Source organism: Lithobates pipiens, unplaced genomic scaffold (assembly GCF_037356315.1).
Source record: "Lithobates pipiens isolate NorthernLeopardFrog02 unplaced genomic scaffold, aLitPip1_a1.2 Scaffold_30, whole genome shotgun sequence".
NCBI lineage: Eukaryota > Metazoa > Chordata > Amphibia > Anura > Ranidae > Lithobates > Lithobates pipiens.
Window position 1 is genome coordinate 11,709,195 of NW_027507791.1, and position 20,815 is coordinate 11,730,009.

Here is a 20,815-nt window from a genome sequence, read left to right on the forward strand (position 1 = left end):
GGTGCAAACTTATTCTAAAAGCTTAATACCTAGAACTGTAAGGGGCCAGATAGTACTTTTTTTTGTAGTCGCGCCCCCCCCCCCTTTCTTCAGAGCTCTGCGGCACTCTTAGGCTGGGTTCACAGTAATGCAGGTCTGGTTTTTGGTGCGGTTTCCATTCAGTGTTTCAGGTGCGAACTTGACACTGAAATCAAACCGAAAAACGCACAGAGACCATTTTTATATTTGCCCAGTTCGTGAAGGACAATGCAGCTGCGTTTGATGGGCACAAGTGGCTGCGTATGATGGGCACAATGGCTGCATTTGATGGGCACAGTGAGACTGCTGTTGATGGGAGGGTTCAGTATTTTTCAATTTGCGCCCCCCCCCCCCCCCAAATTTTGAGCACCAGCCGGCTGGTGGGAGTGCCTTCATCCCAAAAATCTGAAAACAGAATACCCTCCCAGGCAAACAAGGGACTATATAGTGGCACCACAGACAAATATGCTCCAAAAGGTCACAATATACAAATCTTTATTACAATATATTTTTATCTAATATATATATTATAATTTTTTTATTTTTATTTTTTTCCAGAGACTCTGGAGAATAAAATGGTGGTCATTGCAATATTTTATGTCACATGGTATCACAATCCATAAAAATAAGCACAATCACGGCTAGAACAGTATACATTGGATACAGAAACAATGGAGGAACATGACCTTGATTATATACACAAGCTATAGAGACTTATGAGGTCTTCTTCAGATGCTCTTCTGTAGGCACAAGGATTTTCAAACTCTGTCAGATGATGCCCTGAGCTGTAAACGGATAAAAACCAAGTTGAGATGCAAAGCTGTCTCTTGGTAAACACCATAAGGGGCGCGGTGGGCCCAACTGGACCGCCTGGCTAAGGCTGGAATCCAATGACCCAGTGGTCAGGAACACACAAATAAAAAATTAGCTTGATGGAATATCAGTGCAGATGACCAAGGGCTGAGCTGGTATGGGCAAACGTGTGCTGAAGTCACTGCTGGCTAAAAGTGTCTTGTGCCGAGAATAGCTATAAGTCAGCAGCCAACATCAAGCACCAAAAACGCCAACCGGACACCTGGGGTGATGTCAGGGGCCGGATTTAAGGCCCCCTTTAGCTCAGAAGTTGACTATCACTGGCCTAGCGGGGGGGGGCATGCCAGCTGCAATGAAGGGTCTTGTTTCTCAGTTTTGGTGGTCTCGTAGAGTGACAGAACTTGGTCAGTGGAAGCTTAGGAGAGAGTACATGACAGCAAGACAAAGAGTGAAAGAGACACCCTAAACCTTGTCGAAACGTAACCTGTGTCTGCGGAATCAGATCCAATACTAGGAATTGCTGCTTCTAGATTTACAATTGTGAGACAGAATCAGATCCCACCGACGGGCCCCTAATGAGACGCCACCAATTGCATTAACCTAATTTTTTTTTTTTTTGCTATAGTATAGTGTTCAAGACAGACGGTGGATTCACATACTGAGGACAATGCAGCTTGGCTTATCTGTTGATCTCTGTAGGGTGATATACCTTACATACCTGTGCTCATGTTCTAAGGCAAAGAAAATTCCCTAATCTTTGTTGGGTGTGCAGCACACTATATTACCAAAAGTATTGGGACGCCTGCCTTTATACGCACATGAGCTTTAATGGCATCCCAGTCTTCGTCCGTAGGGTTCAGTATTGCGTTGGCCCACCCTTTGCAGCTATAACAGCTTCAACTCTTCTAGGAAGGCCGTCCACAAGATTTAGGAGTGTGTTTATGGGAATGTTTGACCATTCTCCTGGAAGCATGTTTGTGAAGTCAGGCGCTGATGTCAGACGAGAAGGCCCGGCTCACAGTCTCCGCTCTAATTCATCCCAAAGGTGTTCTATAGGGTTATGGTCAGGACAATGTGCAGGCCAGACTAGTTCCTCCACCCCAAACTCATCCATGTCTTTATGGACCTTGCTTTGTGCACTGGTCCAAATCATTTGGTGGAGGGGGGTTATGGTGTGGGGTTGTTTTTCAGGGGTTGGGCTTGGCCCATTAGTTCCAATGAAGGGAAGTCTTAAGGTGTCAGCATACCAGAAATGTTGGACAATTTCATGCTCCCAACTTTGTGGGAACAGTATGGAGATGACCCCTTCTTGTTCCAACATGACTGCGAACCAGTGTACAAAGCAAGGTCCATAAAGACATGGATGAGCGAGATTCAGGTGGAGGTTAGGCAATGATTTTCTGTGCATTGTGCCTGAATGAATAAAGTTACCAATGTTTGAATTGTCTTCGTAGTGCAGCTGTGCGTGGCCTGCAAAAGGCTTGTTTAGAGACTGGCAGGTGGATGGCGCTCCTGAAGATATCCCTCAAAGTGATGGTCACCTTAGTAAAACCTTGATTTATTTTTACAGTAAATCTTTGTTCTCTGTTCTTGTTTAAAATCAAAAGTGACAGTTTTGAGAAGAATAGGCCATTCTTCCTGATTTGTACTCCACAATGTGATTTCCCAGAGATGCCCTTCTGTCATAGCTAGTTTTGGTTTTGCAGAATTAAATCGTAGTCATCTCGAGGGTCCCAATGCTTCAGCAAGTAAAAGCGAAATTCCAGGCAGATGTGTAAAAAAGAAAAAAAAATCACTTCATGAAATTCACGTATTTATTAAAAAAACATTACATTTATTTTCTAATGCAAACAGTAATTAACTGAATTGGACTTGATTTTAGTCCTTTTATAATCCCCAGAGCACTTATCCTGTGAGGGGCAGTACTGAGAGCAATCACATGTGCTGAAAGGAGGGGAGTGAAGACTTCATTAGTCGGCTGTTGCTTCTTCACTGCCCCGTCATTGGTTTGTGACAGGTCAGGGACCCAGTTGTGCAGCTTAAGGGCCCTTTCACATGGGCTTGTCCAATAAGTTTCGGTCGACCTATTTTCAGCTGAGGGCAAGCTGTTGGCTGATGTCACAGAGCCGGTTCAGGCACGTGATCACATGGTTGCGATCTTTCCCCAGCCTGGATCAGCTCTGTGAGGTCAGCCGACAGCCCCCTGGGCTAGCCGCTCCCGTCCCCTCCACAGCCCAGTGTTTGTGAGCGTGGAGGGTACAGCAGAGAGCCAGAGACTTACAGCCACCAGCTCTCTGCTCAGGGAGTACTGAGAACTGAGTGATCAGTTTGATTACTCAGTTCTCAGCCTTAGAGCCAGCCGGGGGGACAGATGCAGCATCCACCTACATAAGTATGATTAAAAAAAAAAAAAAATTACATACCCGACATCTCCTCTTTCCTGCTATCACACATGAACATTAAGGCCTCATTCACATGGAGCTTATGTGTCCATGCCCATTGTGATGGCCGTGTACCGCGTGGGCATACTTGGTTGTCTGTGCAGCCAGTCCAGTCAAAGTCGATTGGGATGCAGCAGCTGCATGGACATAGTCGAATGTCAAAATTTGACACGCAGACAGGAAGGGATGCATGTATCCGAACGCACAGTGTCTGTATTCGGATCTGTGCACCCACTTCTATAGGTGAAGCTCTCTGGTGGATGCAGATGCAGCAAAAAGTGGCTCAGCATACAGGACCTGTCTCAGTGCCTGTCTGAAAGAGCCCTTAGGGCAGTGATGGCGAACCTTGGCACCCCAGATGTTTTGGAACTACATTTCCCATGATGCTCATACACTCTGCAGAGCATCATGGGAAATGTAGTTCCAAAACATCTGGGGTGCCAAGGTTCGCCATCACTGCCTTAGGGGAATTTATCGAAACTGGAGCAGCTGTGCATGGCAACCAATCGGCTCATAGCTTTCATTGTTAAAGATGAATAAGCTGAAGATAGAAGCTGATTGGTTGTCATGGGCAGCTGTTCTAGATTCTGACTGCACCAGTTTTAATAAATTCCCCTCACTGTTTTACATTTCATACTCCTGACTAATTTATTCTAAGTACAGCACATGCTTTGTTAACCCCTTCCCGACTGCCACACGCCGACATAATTCGGCAAAAGGGCGTACAGGTATGTCCCCTTTAAGATGCGGCATTGTGGGCACGAGCCACCGGGCACCCCAGTGCCCACGGAGCGGAAGAACTAGAAGATGCCTTTGTAAACAAGGCATTTCCCCGTTCTGCCTAGTGACATGACAGAGATCACTGCTCCCTGTCATTGGGAGCAGTGATCGCTGTCATGTGTGTTGTAGCCCCCCCCCCCCCCACACACACACTTAGAATTACTCCCAAGGACACACTTAACCTCTTTGATCGCTCCCTAGTGTTTAACATCTTCCCTGCCAGTGTCATTTACACAGTAATCAGTGCACTTTTATAGTTTTTGGGGGATATATATTCTAGCAAAAAGTAAAAAAAATGTGTTTTTTTTCTCAAAATTTTCGCTCTTTTTTTTTTTTTGTTTATAGCGCAAAAAATAAAAACCCCAGAGGTGATCAAATACCACCAAAGAAAGCTCTATTTGTGGGGAAAAAAGGAAATCAATATTGTTTGGTTGCAACGTTGCACAAACACGCAATTGTCACTCAAAGCGACGCAGTGCCGTATCGCAAAAAGTCCTCTGGTCAGGAAGGGGGCAAATCCTTCTGGGGCTGAAGTGGTTAAAGTGGTTGTAAAAGCACAAGATTTTTTACCTGCATACATTCTATGCAGTTTTAAAGCATGACATGTTGGGTATCTATTTAATCGGTGTGACATAATCTTTCACATTTTACAAAATAATTGGGGTCAATTGTTTTTTTTTGTTTTTTTATTTAATTAAAGTGTATTTTTTCCCCTCCTAAAAATTTTTTTTTCGCTGCTCAAATACCGCGTGACATAAAATATTGCAACAATGCCATTTTACTCCCCAGGGTCTCTGCTAAAAAAAAAAAAAGATGTATAATGTTTGGGGGTTATAAGTAATATTCTAGCAAAAAATATTCATTTAAATTTGTAAACAAGCGCCAGAAAAAACCTAGTCAAAAAGTGGTTAATAGTGTATTTGCCTGGAGTTCATCTTTATTCTTTAGGTCAAGCTACTTTTCTAATGAGTGTCCATTAGACAGATTTACCCCCACTTCCTGTCCTGCTGACCACGCTTTCACCAGACAGGAAGAGAGGGAAAATCTACAGGAACACAGAGGGAAATAAAAATATGACAGGGGGTCAAGCCTTTCCCTGCTCTTCCAAAGGAAAGTATTCTTGACTTCTGTCTGGGTTGCTGTTGGAACATTCGTCTCACTTCTGTCTGGTAAAATCTCTGAAATGAAGCCCAGATAATGGTAAAATGCCAATACCAAGAAAAACATTTTTGGCTGGACTCTGTTCTGTTTTTTCACCAGTTATGATCGAAAGTGATGGGAGATCCCCCCCCAGTGTGACAAAAATATGTTTAGAAGGACAGATTATAATTTAAAACATTTTTTTTGCAGTTTGTGCCTTGCTGTCCCAATGATCACCACATCCCCATTTTTTTTGTATAGGCATCACCAGTACAGGAAGTGAGAATCTCCCCGGTAGCTCTGTAGACCTTGGACCTCGTCACTGGTGCCATTGAGATCAGAGATGAGCCTGGTTGGGTTTGGCTGAACATGGAATGTAGCTGTGATTCCTGGACCAATCAGGCTTTAGCCTGCACACTCCCCACGCCACTGCTGCAAATAGACAAATGGGGCGGAGATGCTTGTGACCTTGTTTGGTCATATTAGGTCAATGACATTGACCTCAAGTGGTCATATGATGTCATGAGCATCTCCCCCCTTTTGTGTACATGCAGCTGTGGGGTTGGGAATCCCCCTCCCATCCGCAGCTCATTGTCCCGGAACGGACGGCTGACTCCCGTGTTCCGCTGAGCGTGGTTTGGCACCAGACCTGGAGCCAAAGCCAAGCTCATCCCTACTTGAGATGCAGAAGAATCCATTTGGTTTACTCATACCTCCCAACATTTTGAGATGGGAAAGGGGGACACCTACTAGCAAATGTATTCAGGCATAGGACACGCCTCCTGCCACACCCCCTTAAAGGAGAATTAACCCTAAAAAAAAGGTTAATTAAATCCACAAGGGCTTTTTTTTTTTACCACTTCTATTCCTTTATATTGGCTTTTAAAATTTACAAATACAGCAATTTAGAATTTCGATGAAAGGTTTAGCACTGGGAAACACTTTTTGAAAGATAAAAAGTGCATTTTATATACAACTATATAGATCAGACCAAAATGAGGGACAAATGAGGGGGAAAGAGGGACAGAGGGGCATTGCTCCAAATCAGAGACAGTCCCTCGAAATTAAGGACAGTTGGGAGCTATGGGTTTACTACTTGGGAATCTCCGAAAAGCTGAAAAGCCAGTGTTAGGTAGACTGGCCCTTTAAAGCAGCAGAGGATGGTAGTTCTCGGTGCACACAGTACATGGAAGTTTTTACCGAAGCCCATCTCTGCACCGGAATCCTTCATCGGAGATCATGAGAAACGCCAACAGCATTGTGACTGTAGGGAAATCATCAAAAGGAATTGATTTTATAAAAGTATTTCATGGTTCAGTAGAAGTAATGTTTGGTATCTGAGGGATAAAAATAAAATATCTCACTTATTCATCTTGGCTGATACTGGGGGCCTGTTTAGTTAGAGGGGCAGCGAAGGCAGCCAGAGGCATTGTTGTGTACGCCAACGTCCTGCCAGTGTGCGGGAACTGTTGACCGCTGCCAATCTTGACTAGGTGAAATGGTCAGCTATGCTTTCCTAACTTTGGTCAAAAAGCAAACAACTTATGGTGTAGAGAAAATAATTGCAATGAAAAATGTATTTTCTTCCAAGACTTAAGCCTCGTACACATGATCGGATTTTCAGCAGACAAAGCTCCAGACTTTTGTCCGAAGGGCCTGTGCCAGGAACTTGTCTTGCATACTAACGACACACAATTGTCGGGCAACAAACACGAACAAAGTAGAATTTCAGCTCTTGAGCACCACCCTTTGGGCACCTTCTGCTAATGTCGTGTTTGGTGAGCATTGATTCCGAGCATACGTGTTTGTACTTTGGACTTTTATGTGACGGATTTGTATACAGACGATACGAAAATCTGACAACAGACCGTTCTGCGCCGAAAATTTACTAGCCTGCCATCCAACATTTGTTGGCGGAAAGTTGGACAACAATTGTCTAATGGAGCGTACTAACGGTCGGATTTTTAATTTTTTTTGCGGTTTGTGCCTTCCTGTCCCAGTGCTCACCACACCCCCATTTTTTTGTATAAGCATCACCAGTACAGGAAGTGAGAATTCCCGGTAGCTCTGCAGACCTTGGACCTCGTCACTGGTGCCATTGAGATTAGAGATGCGCCTGGTTGGGTTTGGCTGAACATGGAAGGCAGCTGTGATTCCTGGACCATCAGGCTTTAGCCTGGACACTCCCCACCCCACTGCTGCAAATAGACAGATTGTGACATCATTGACCTTGTTTGGTCATTTTAGGCCAATGACATTGACCTCAAGAGGTCATATGATGTCATGAGCATCTCGCCCCTTTTGTGTACATGCAGCTGTGGGGTTGGGCCAACAGTCTGTCATCACACAATTCCCTGCCGAAAATCCGATCGTGTGTACAAGGCTTTAGACCGGCCTTTTTAACATGGAGGAACCCATGAAATAACTTTCAGGTCTTGGGGGAGGGGGTTGTCTACCCTAACACTGCTTTTATTGTGGCCCCTTTTGGTCTGATTAATAAACTAACAGAAGAGTTTTGTTATATCTGTTCAATACGTGCAAAAAAAAAAAAATACCAGTAGATCCTGCCAGAAATTCTGTAGGCTCATACGTTTCTGTGCTCCCTTCCTGTGCTGCACTGTTTTTTAGTTACATTATTCCCAGCCATCCCTGAGGACTACAGAACCCTTCCCCTCTGGTATACTGATGGTGTTGGATGCTGTGATCTGGAAAACAGTAATCCTGTATTTACACTAGTATTGTGTGAACATTCAAAAAAATAAAAACATCACGTTTTTGTGAGCAATAGAGCTTGCAAAAATCATGGAAACACACATGAAGCTCAAAAAGTTTGCTTGAGCTACTTTGCCCTGTTTGTTTCATGTAGGGCAACCCAATGAAATGAATGGACTCCCCTATGTGCATGTGCAATGCATACAGTAGTTTGATTGGAGGCTCCGGGAAAAAAAAATTCTCTCCCTTTCTGTTTGCAGATCCACTTAAAAAGCGACTGCCAGTTTGAAGAACTTCCCTGCCCCCGAGCGGACTGCAAAGACAAGGTATTTCGCAAAGACCTGAGCGAACACATAGAGAAGAAATGCAAGTATCGCGAGATGCCGTGTCAGTACTGTAAAAACCAGGTCCCACTGGCAGAAATGCAGGTACGCCCACTTTGATAAACCGCTCTTCTCTGATGTCATTGACTTAAACCTTTCAAAGCCCTTTGACACAAATCCAAATTGCACTCAGCTGGCTTAAAGTGGATGTAAACCCTCACATATACCCATTGAAGTGTACAGCCTCAGATGATACAGAGATGAAACAAATCTCCCTACATAAGTTTTACTTGTATATCTGCTGGCTTCAGCTTTACATACTGTTTAGAAAGTGCAGATTGTGTTAGGAGAATTTTCTCTTCCTGTTCAGCACTGCAGTGAAGCCTGGGCATGCAGCCAAGACTGCTGATTGGAGGAAAGGCACACACCCCCTCTCCTCATAGGTAGGGACTTTCAGCTCTGTTGAATCAGCACTCTGCTAATCTATTGATAGCATCCTCTCCAACACAAAACTCTGGCTGCTTTTATCATATGTGACAGAGGACTTGTCAGGAGTTATCAGGCTGATAACAGAAGAACAGAGCAGGACAAAGACACAGGACATAGTGCTTTGAAAAGAGATAACAAAACATTACAGATATATGTGCCCAACTCAAATTTCACGAATCTGGTTTACATCTACTTTAACCACTTCAACCCCGGAAGAATTTACCCCCCTTCCTGACCGGAGCACTTTTTGCGTTTCGGTACTGCGTCGCTTTAACTGACAATTGCGCAGTTGTGTGACGTGGCTCCCAAACAAAATTGACGCCCCCCCCCCCACACACACACACAAATAGAGCTTTATTTTGGTGGTATTTGATAACCTCTGCATTTTTTTTTTTTTGCCTTAGTTTAGACCGATACGTATTCTTCTACATATTTTTGGTAAAAAAAATTGCAATAAGCGTTTGATTGGTTTGCCCAAAAGTTATAGCGTCTACAAAATAGGGGATAGTTATATGCCATTTTTATTACTAATGGCGGCGATCAGCGTTTTTTTTTTTTTTTTTTTTATCGTGACAGCAACATTATGGCGGACAATTTTGACACACTTTTGGGACCATTGGCATTAATACAGTGATCAATGCTAAAAAAAATGCATTGATCACTGTAAAAATTTCACTGGGAGTGAAGGGGTTAACCACTAGGTGGCACTGTAGGGGTTAAGTGTGTCCTAGGGAGTGATTCTAACTGTGGGGGGTAGGGGCTGTGTGTGACACATCACTGATCGCCGCTCCCGATTACAGGAAGAGCAGATCAGTGACAGTGTCACTAGGCAGAACGGGGAGAGGCTCGTTTTACATTAGAATCTCCTCGTTCCTCTTCACCGTGAGACGATCGCGGCTTTCCCTGAGGACATCGGGTCCTCGGGACCCGCGGTCACGGAGCTCCCGGCGGGTGCGCACATGAGCCGCCTCTTAAAGGGCAACATACAGGTATGTTAATCTGCCACAGTATATCTGCGTGAGGCGGTCGGGAAGCGGTTACGGGAATCAGAAGCTGGCAAAGCACAAATGGAAGTAAACCATTTTCAGCCAAGGAAGCTGCCATCTTGACCTCTGTAAAATCTACAACTGCCATGATGCTGCACATGTCATAAGCAATGACACCAACCATTGGATGGTTTGACAGTTTGGTTGAGAGTACAACCAAAGGGTGTGTAAAATTGCTGTTAAATGGATCGGTTTAAGTTCACTTTAAAATAAATGGGAATACAGGAAAACTAATCACAGAGATACACTATATTACCAAAAGTATCGGGACGCCTGCCTTACACGCACATGAACTTTAATGGCATGCCAGCCTTAGTCTGAATGGACAAACAGAGCTGTGACTCTGTTCGAGTGCCCCCATAGCAAGCTGCTGGCTGTGGGGGCACTCAACAGGAGGGAGAGGCCAGGAGCAGCGAAGAGGGACCCGAGAAGAGGAGGATCTGGGCTGCGCAGAAGAGGTAAGTATAACATTTTGTTATTTACATATTTTTTTTTAATCAAGACTTTATAGTCACTTTAACCACTTGCCAACCAGTGCGCGCCGATTCACGTTGGCAGAATGGCACTGGTGGGCAAAAGGGTGTACAAGTACATCCCCTTAAAGAAGCGGTTCTGCATGCTGGGTGTCAAGTATCTGACGTGTCCGCCATAATGTTGCAGTACCGATAAAAACGTCAGATCGCCACCATTAATAAAAATTTTTTTATAATAAATATGCTATAAATCTATCCCTTATTTTGTAGACGCTATAAATTTTGCACAAACCAATCAATATACGCTTATTGCAATTTTTTTTTACCAAAAATATGTAGAAGAATACAGATCGGCCTAAAATGAGGAAAAAAATCGTTTTTTTTATATCTTTTTGGGGGAAATTTATTATAGCAAAAAGTAAAACGTATTGCTTTTTTTTTCAAAATTGTAACTTTTTTGTTTATAGCGCAAAAAAGAAAAACCGCAAAGGCGATCAAATACCACTAAAAGAAAGCTCCATTTGTGGGGAAAAAAGGACATCAATTTTGTTTGGGTACCATGTCGCAGGACCGCGCAATTGTCAGTTAAAGCGACGCAGTGCCCAATCGCAAAAAGTGCTCTGGTCAGGAAGGGGGTAGAATCTTCCGGGGCTGAAGTGGTTGAAGTGTCAGAATACCAAGACATTTTGTACAATTTCATGCTCCCAACTTTGTGGGAACAGTTTGGGGACGGTCCCTTCCTGTTCCAACATGACTGTGCACCAGTGCACAAAGCAAGATCCATAAAGACACGGATGAGCGAGTTTGGGGTGGAGGAACTTGACTGGTCTGCACATCCCCATCCCTACAAAGTTGGGAGCATGAAATTGTCCAAAATGTCTTGTTATGCTGATGCCTTAAGAGTTCCCTTCACTGGAACTAAGGGGCCAAGCCCAACCCCCTGGAAAACAATCCCCACAACATAATCCCCCCTCCACCAAATGATTTGGACCAGTGCACAAGGCAAGGTCGGTCCAAAAAGACATGGATGAACGAGTTTGGGGTGGAGGAACTTGACTGGCCTACACAGAGTCCTGACCTCAAGCCTGACTTTACAAATGCGCTTCTGGAAGAATGGTCAAACATTCCCACAGACACACTCCTAAACCTTGTGGATGGCTTTCCTAGAAGAGTTGAAGCTGTTATAGCTGCAAATATTGAACCCTACGGACCAAGACTGGAATGCCGTTAAAGTTCATGTGCGTGTAAAGGCAGGCGTCCCAATACTTTTGGTAATATAGTATATATCTGTTGACGGAGAGGTAAATAAAAATCAGCTGCAGGTTCAATATTGCATTTTATGAATGGACTGTAAAATGCAGGCTTGTGTGTGTGCAGCTCTTCTTATGCTCTCCTGTTAAAATCTTGATGTGCACTTCACAACTACAGTACACAACGGTATTAAGTGATGTGTGTTCTCAGGATGTGCTTTTATGTCTCTGAGCAGTCCAGCAATCTCCCGCTAATTGTAAAATGTGTGCCTTTCTGTCTATTCTAGAAACACGAAGAGATGGATTGCCCGTCTGTCGTTGTTTCCTGTCCTCATAAATGTAGTGTAAAAAGCTTATTAAGAAGTGAGGTAGGTACTTTGAGTGAAGAACAGAACAGTTGCACTGCTGCACATAGTAATCAATGAGACTTCGACTTTCTTTATGGCTTTGTGTAGTGCATGTAGTTTGCCAAATATGGCTGCTTTGGTTCATGTTACGTTGGTCTGTGTTGAAAATTGACTTTATGAACTGCATGTGTGTGTTTTTTTTTTGTGTGTGTGTGTGTGTTTTTTTTTTTGGTCGTTTTTTTGTTTTTTTTTAGCATCATCTTTTCTTGTTTTTGTATAATGAATTGTCTTATGTATCTTCCATGTATATTTTATATTTTCTCTTTTGTTGCAGCTGAACGCTCACTTAGCAGAATGTGTGAACGCCCCCAGTACATGCAGTTTTAAACGTTACGGCTGCAGTTTTAAGGTCAGTATGTGTTACACAAAACGGGGCCAAGCGATCCTAAAAAAAACAAAAAAAAACATCGAACTGTTTTCTTACAGTTATTAACTCAGCTTCGGAAGATTTTACCCCCTTCCTGACCAGAGCACTTTTTGCTATTCGGCACTGCGTCACTTTAACTGACAATTGCACGTGTGACCCGCACAAAATTCACATCCTTTTTTCCCCATAAATAGAGCTTTCCTTTGGTGGTATTTGATCACCTCTGTGTTTTTTTTTTTTTTTTTTTTTTTACACTATAAACAAAATAGAGCGCCAATTTTGGAAAAAACACATTATTTTTTACTTTTTGCTAGAATAAATATCCCCCAAAAATATATATATAAAAAAAATATATGTATTTCCTCAGTTTAGGCCGATATGTATCCTTCTACATATTTTTGGTATAAAAAAAAAAATCACAATAAGCGTATATTGATTCGTTTGCGCAAAAGTTATAGCATCTACGAATCTACGGGTAGTTTTGTCTTTTTTTTTTGTAATGGCGCTGATTTTTATCGGGACTGCGACATTATGGCGAACACATCGGACACTTTAGACACTATTTTGGGACCATTGTCATACAGCGATCAGTGCTATAAAAATGACACTGGCAGTGAAGGGGTTAACCACTAAGGGGCAATGAAGGGGTTAAGTGTGTCCTAGGGAGTGATTCTAACTGTGGGGGGGGGGGGTGGGCTTCAAGTCACATGACAGTGATCACTGCTCCGGATCACAGGAAGCAGTGATCTCTGTCATGACACTAGGCAGAACGGGGAAATGCCTTGTTCACATAGGCACTTCCCCGTTCTGAGGCTCTGTAACACGATCACCGGGAGACCGGCGGACATCAAGTCCGCCAGTAACGCTGTACGCAGCAGGCGCGTATGCGCCTGCTATCCCTGGCTCTTAAAGGGGACATACAGGTACGCCCATTTGCCCACCGCTGCCATTGTGCCAACGTATATCGGCGTGCAGCAGTCGGCAAGTGGTTAATTGCACATTTTGTTAATTTGCACTGTAGCATAATCGGGTGCTATTGTTTCCAATTTAATTCATTTTAGTATTGTCTGATTTTAGTGGGTGCTGCTGCTATTGCACTCCTTTTGCAGGTTTGTCTTTAGTGCTGTGTATTTGATAAATAATATAAATATATATACAGTACAGTGAGAGAAAAAAGTATTTGACCCCCTGCTGATTTTGTACGTTTTCCCACTGACAAAGAAATGATCAGTCTATAATTTTAATGGTCGGTTTATGTTTACAGTGAGAGACAGAATAACAACAAAAATCCATAAAAACCCATTTTAAAAAAAGTTATAAATTGATTTGCATTTTAATGAGTGAAAGAAGTATTTTATCCCCTATCATTTAGCAAAATTTCTGGCTCCCAGGTGTTCTTCTATACAGGTAACAAGCTGAGATTAGGAGCACTTTCTTAAAGGGAGTGCTCCTAATCTCAGCTTGTTACCTGTATAAGAGACACCTGTCCACAGAAGCAATCAAATTCCAATCTCTCCACCATGGCCAAGACCAAAGAGCTGTCCAAGCATGTCATTGACAAGATTGTAGACCTACACAAGACCATCGCCAAGCAGCTTGGTGAGAGGGTGACAACAGTTGGTGCAATTATTTGCAAATGGAAGGAACAAAATAACTTTCGATCTCCCTCGGTCTCTGGCTCCATGCAAGATATCACCTCGTGGAGTTTCAATGATCACGAGAACGGTGAGGAATCAGCCCAGAACTACACAGAAGAATCTTGTCAATGATCTCAAGGCAGCTGGGACCATAGTTGCCATGAAGGACAAATCATGCAGCACCCGCAAGGTCCCCCTACTCAATAAAGCACATATACAGTCCAGTCTGGTTTGCTAATGAACATCTGAATGATTCAGAGGAGAACTGTGTGAAAGTGTTGTGTTCAGATGAGACCAAAATCGAGCTCTTTGGTATCAACTGTACTTGCCATGTTTGGAGGAGAAGGAATGTTGCCTATGACCCCAAGAACACATCCCCTCCATCAAACATGGAGGTGGAAAGAAACATTATGCTTTGGTGGCGTTTTTCTGCTAAGGGGACCGGACGAATTCACTGCAATCAAGGGACGATGGGCCATGTACAATCAAATCTTGGATGAGAACCTTCTTCCCTCAGCCAGGGCATTGAAAATGAGTGGTGAATGGGTATTCCAGCATGACAATGACCCAAAACTCACAGCTAAGGCAACAAAGAAGTGGCTCAAGGAGAAGCACATTAAGGTACTGTAGTGACCTAGCCAGTCTCCAGACCTTAATCCCATAGAAAATATGTAGAGGAAGCTGAAGGTTCGAGTTACCAAACGTCAGTCTCGAAACCTTTATGGCTTGGAGAGGATCTGCAAAGAGGAGTGGGACAAAATCCCTCCTGAGATGTTGCCAACTACAAGAAACGTCTGACCTCTGTGATTGCCAACAAGGGTTTTGCCACCAAGTACTAACTGATCGTCTTTTTTGTCAGTGGACAAACGTATAAAATCAGCAGGGGATCAAATACTTTTTCCCTTCGCTGTGTGTGTGTGTGTGTGTGTGTGTGTGTGTGTGTGTGTGTGTGTGTATATATATATATATATATATATATCTATCAATCAACCTGTCCTCCTTGTAGTCTTTGCTTATTTCTTTTGTTTCATCTTCCTAGGGAACAAACCAGCAGATTAAAGCACATGAAGCCAGTTCAGCTGTTCAGCATGTCAACTTAATGAAAGAATGGAGTAGTTTTCTGGAGAGTAAGGTAAGCAGATACTTCTAGTTAATGAAACCGCTGCATTCTCAGTGATGTCACCGGTCTCTAGTGAATGGACAGGCTGCGTTCTCATTGATGTCACCGGACTCTGGTGAATGGATAGGCTGCCTATTAGTGATGTCAACGCTGTCTAGTGAATTGATAGGTTGCATTCTCAGTGATGTCACTGGTGAACGGATAGGCTGCCTTCTCAGCAATGTCAATGGTCTCTAGTGAATGGATAGGCTGCATTCTCAGTGATGTCACGGTCTCTGGTGAATGGATAGGTTGCATTCTCAGCGATATCATTGATCCCTAGTGAATGGATAGGCTGCATTCTCAGTGATGTCATTGATCCCTAGTGAATGGATAGGCTGCCTTCTCAGTGATGTCACTGGTCTCCAGTGAATGGATAGGCTGCATTCTCAGTGATGTCACCGGTCTCTGGTGAATGGGATGTGTAGGCTCCATAATAGATCATGTAGAAGGGATTCCACACATTATATTTTTAAACAACGTAAGCGTGATCATATATATATATATATATATATATATATATAATATATACACACACAGTTTGTGTATATACATATGATCAGGCCCCATTGTGTGGGATTCAAGCAGCTTCCTCCTGATGCCAATAAAGTGACTCCTCTGATAGTCTTGATAAATAGCTGCCATTTATCATATGTACTATTTCCCATGGTCGTCCTTTATTCTTAGGACTCTTTGCTTCCTTTTACCCGTTAATGATGAATCACTGGAAATCCCAGGATTTGCCAAGCAAGCCACAGCCTGGCCATGTGATGACTGTCAATAAGGAACTGGGGGCTTGTTTTTCTTCTTCCTCCAGCTGGGGAATCTGCTATTGTTTTATATCTTTTTTTAATTCTTATTTTTGTAATGTTGTATTTATCTTGATCAGACAGATGTTTGGTTAGAGACATTATGGTTACACCCCCCCCCCCCGTTGACCAGGAAGTCTATACGGCGCTGGGGCTTTCCATACTAAGCTGGGAAGATTGCCCTGCTACATTTATGTGATTTATACAGCCACTAGGTCCAACAAAAGATTTAAATTACTAAATTAGCATTATATCACTTGTTAAAGGAAATCTCTGCCATTATGTGATTGAATGTCAGTAGATATCGCCATTTCATTTCATTTTGCACCTGCTAGAAGTTTCAGTAGCTGCTGAAAAATCTTATTTTACTGACTTTCAATCATGAAAATAGTACTCCATGGGCTTCCTAATTTTCACCTTCCCCTGTACTTACAGTCAGCTCGCTTTTTTTCTAGAAGTCTACACAGAGCTTAAAGTCAAGTACTAGGCATCCTCTGCTTTGTTCATGAAGAGTTTTATATTTGGAGAGGTGCTGTTGAACAGTGTTGTACAAGGATGCTAGGATGGGGGAATGTTTCTCAATGTAGTATTGGGAACGATCATGTGAATTTAGCAGGCCGAATATAAGGGTAAAAAGTGCGGCTGCCCAGGGTGCAGACTGCAGGGGGAATGGGAAAAGAGTTATACACTTTAAAATTGTAGGATAAGGCCCTATTCACACTTGTGCAACTTGTCATGCAACTTTGGAGACAAAGTTGCAGGACAAGTCGCAGCCCATTGTTTTCAATGGCACCCGTTCAGATCAGTGCGACTTAGTGTTTGTAAAGGCTCAAGGTTTTCTTACCCTCATGCAGGTTTGTATTAAGGGTAGGTGCATGGAGACTATCAAACAGTCTCTGTGCACTGCTGATGAAACACATAGGCTACCAGAGGACTTACTAGTATTAGAGGTCCCTCCACAGCGTATTCACAGAGCTTGTGCCTGTGTGCATTTGCTGTCTCCCTCTCAGCCTCACCTTCCATCTCTCCTGCCTTGAAGTGACATGCCAGTCCAATGTCAGGCACAGTCAGGGAGTGAGGTGGGGCTTTTAGATGTGCGACCATGCACAACTTTGGGGATAAATTGCAGCCCCTCTTCTAGTCTGCAGAACAATGGTTGTATGCCACAATGCACCAGCCCAATAACAGCGGGACCCTAACGGTCTGAGCCTGGGGAGCAGCAATGGAAAGCCTATGCATTGTTCCTGTGCTGCAGTGATCATGGGTGCAATTCTCTGTGGGCTGCTTTGCAAGTAGATTTCAAGTATTTTAGTTTTAACCTGAACTTCTACTTTAAGCCCTGATGAAGGGAACGATCTCCGAAACGCGTTATATCCCATACTTCAATATTTGGAATAAACTTAATTTTGGACATTTGGTGTAGCTCTTTAATTCAAGAGCAATGTTTTGCCTGGTGTTTTATATGTCTTGAATACTTCAAAAAAGGAGATCTCCCTATGAGAGTTCTTAGCACTGTTCCCGCTGTTCCAGCTATATTCCGCATAGTGTAAAATAAAAATAAAATCCAGCAGGGATTGTGGGAGCCCCTCATAAGTGGCACAGAATGTGTGTAAAGCCAGAATTGTAGCTCTCTGACATCTACCAAGCATTGGAAAGGTCAGTTTCAGGTGGACTAGCCTTGTAAAGGAAGTAGAGGCACCATGCGGAAGTTGCTTTACTGCCGTAGTTTCACGTAATTTTTTTCCTTGATACAAATCTTTAAGTAAACAGTATGACATGTTTCCATTGTTACTACAGATATCAGCCACCCTTAAAAATAATTTATGGTAACTTTACAAGTTAATGGAGAGAAAATGGAGCTCATCATTCACCCGGCCTTGTCATGTGTTTTCCTTTCCATAGGTGTCCTTGTTACAGAATGAAAGTTCAGATAAAAACAAAAGTATTCAGATACTTCATAAACAGATGTGTAACTTTGAAGTGGAGATTGAGAGACACAAAGAGATGCTGAGAAACAATGAAGCCAAAATCCATCAACTGCAGGTAAGCAATACAAATATGGCTTCTATTCCCAAGGTTTCTCTTGAGGGGGTCGTACTATTGTGCTTAGGATTTGATGCATTTTTCGTCAGCAATCGTTTTGCCATTGATGCTTGTGTGATAGCAGATTTTCCTTTGTTGGCAGTTTGTTGATCTTTGTTGGTGGTTGGTTGGTGATTGTTCTCTGTTGATGGTTAACGATTTGTTGCCCTCTGCTGGCGGTTGGTAAGCCTCTATTAGTTGGTTGCCCTCTGTTGACTGTTGGTTAACAGTTAGTTGGTGGATGGTTGGTCTTTCTTAGCTATTGGTTGGTTGCCTTCTGTTGGTATCTGGCTGGCCTGTGTTGATGGTTGGTTAGTGATTGGTTGCCCCCATTGGTTAACACTTTGTTGGTGGTTGGTTGCCCCATTTGCCTGTCCTCTCTTTGATGGTTGGTTGGTAATTGGTTGCGCTCTGTTGACTTTTGGTTTGTGGTTGGTTGCGCTGACTGTTAGTTGGGTGCCTTCTATTGGCAGTTGCCTGGCCTCTGTTGAAAGCTGGTTTGTGATTGGTTGACTGTTGGTTGCCCTCTTTTGATGGTTGGTTGGTAACTGGTTGCTCTGACTGACTGTTGGTGGATGTTTGTCCTATGTTGGCAGTTTGCTGGCCTCTGTCGGTCGACAATCAGTTGCCCTCTGTCGGTCGACAATCAGTTGCCCTCTGTCGGTCGACAATCAGTTGCCCTCTGTCGGTCGACAATCAGTTGCCCTCTGTCGGTCGACAATCAGTTGCCCTCTGTCGGTCGACAATCAGTTGCCCTCTGTCGGTCGACAATCCGTTGCCCTCTGTCGGTCGACAATCCGTTGCCCACTCTTGGCAGTTGGCTAGCTTCTTTTGATGGTTGGTTGGTGATTGGTTGCCCTCTGTAGACCGTTGATAACCGTTGGTGGCTGGTTGCCCATTGATGCTGTCTGTTGGCTGTTGATTTCCCTCTGTTAAAGGTTATTTGGAAAGCAAGGACAACATATGTTTTAATGTAGTTCTTACTACAATTATTATTGCCATTTCAAGGTCCTTTTTTTTTTTTTCCGTCACTCAATGCTCCTATATACATATTATATGATAACGGTGTACAACCGCAGAACTACTATAACCCTGTACACAGATGTGGCCTATAGTTTTGGCACAGTGCCCGCCTTAATCTGTTGTAATCTTAAATTGCCTACATGACCAGGAACATGCTGTACTCAGTATTCAGACAGGGAAATTGCAGTTCTGTACATTACTTCCTCCACAGCTTACATTCCTTCAGAAACAAAAATGTATTGTATATTGACTTCCTTGTCAGTATTCAAAAACTTGATTCTTCAGTTGCCCTGTAGGTCTCTCTCTGACCATCTCTTGTAGTATGTCTGCCGTCTCTGACCATCTCTTGTAGTATGTCTGCCGTCTCTGACCATCTCTTGTAGTATGTCTGCCGTCTCTGACCATCTCTTGTAGTATGTCTGCCGTCTCTGACCATCTCTTGTAGTATGTCTGCCGTCTCTGACCATCTCTTGTAGTATGTCTGCCGTCTCTGACCATCTCTTGTAGTATGTCTGCCGTCTCTGACCATCTCTTGTAGTATGTCTGCCGTCTCTGACCATCTCTTGTAGTATGTCTGCCGTCTCTGACCATCTCTTGTAGTATGTCTGCTGTCTCTGACCATCTCTTGTAGTATGTCTGCTGTCTCTGACCATCTCTTGTAGTATGTCTGCCGTCCCTGACCATCTCTTGTAGTATGTCTGCCGTCCCTGACCATCTCTTGTAGTATGTCTGCCGTCTCTGACCATCTCTTGTAGTATGTCTGCCGTCCCTGACCATCTCTTGTAGTATGTCTGCCGTCCCTGACCATCTCTTGTAGTATGTCTGCCGTCTCTGACCATCTCTTGTAGTATGTCCGCCGTCTCTGACCATCTCTTGTAGTATGTCCGCCGTCTCTGACCATCTCCTGTATCATGTCCGCAGTCTCTGACCATCTTTTGTATCATGCCAATAGTCTGACTATATCCTGTTGTCTGCTGTCTCTGACACTGAATATTTACTATTATAGTTATTTATAGTTTACAAGTTTATGTGCAGCCCATTTGTGATGTTGAGTGCCAAGCTTGAAGCCCCCCCATGTCAAGAAAGTTAACCACTACTTACCTAAATCCACACACAAAAAAATGGATTTATGTTCACTTGAAAACACTTTAAAATGTTGGCCTCCTGTTCAGCTAGTATTGTCATGCAGGCATTCCTTCTAGTGCAGTTACAGCTTGGTGCTAATTGGGCAGGAGCAGCAGAGGAGTGATGAGGTCAGCTGTGCGCTTTCCCTTCATGTAAGCACATTTACAGTGTTAGACTAACAGAGCTGAGCAAAACAGAGTCCTGATTAGCCAGTATGCTATCTCAAAGGGATGGAGAAAATCTATTTATTATAATAGAATTATCAATAAATAGAGTAATGTGTCTACGGCTGTTTTTTTTTTTTTTTGCACAGGAACCATTGTATTATGTGCCCAGCTCCGCCGGAGGATATTCCTGGCAGAGTTCTCCTTTAATGCCTATCAGACCTGCCAGGAAAGATCTCTTCTACCTGTCATCAGAGGGTTTCCTGTGCAGGGGGGGGGGGGAGAGAAGTAACCGTATTGTGTTTGAGCTGCAGAAATTTCTCACTCTGACATAACGGTTTCACAAGTCTTTGAAATGGACAATTTCTGTGAAAACATTTGCATACTTTTTTATAAAGACCCAAAAAAAAGGGGGGGGCTCTCCGCGTGTTGTCATAAGTGACTTTACTTTTTTGTAATAAGCGACTTTTCATAAGCATCACAAGGGGAGTTCAGGGCAGGTGTGTATTCATTCTTAAAGCTGAACTCCAGGTGCCCAGCAAAATACACAGCTGAAA

General features: G+C 43.3%; 1 protein-coding gene across 4 annotated transcripts in view; it reads left to right on the plus strand.

Moving 5' to 3' along the window:
- Nucleotides 1-20,815, plus strand: part of TRAF3 (TNF receptor associated factor 3) — a 124,554-nt gene that overhangs the window by 97,739 nt on the left and 6,000 nt on the right. For 3 of the 4 annotated variants that reach the window (XM_077463707.1, XM_077463706.1, XM_077463708.1), the window contains exons 5-9: nt 8,165-8,332; nt 11,773-11,853; nt 12,167-12,241; nt 14,936-15,028; nt 17,767-17,907. In XM_077463707.1, coding sequence (XP_077319833.1) covers nt 8,165-8,332; nt 11,773-11,853; nt 12,167-12,241; nt 14,936-15,028; nt 17,767-17,907 — 558 coding nt within the window. The remainder of the gene's footprint in view (nt 1-8,164; nt 8,333-11,772; nt 11,854-12,166; nt 12,242-14,935; nt 15,029-17,766; nt 17,908-20,815) is intronic. The other variant, XM_077463709.1, reaches the window with a different exon arrangement.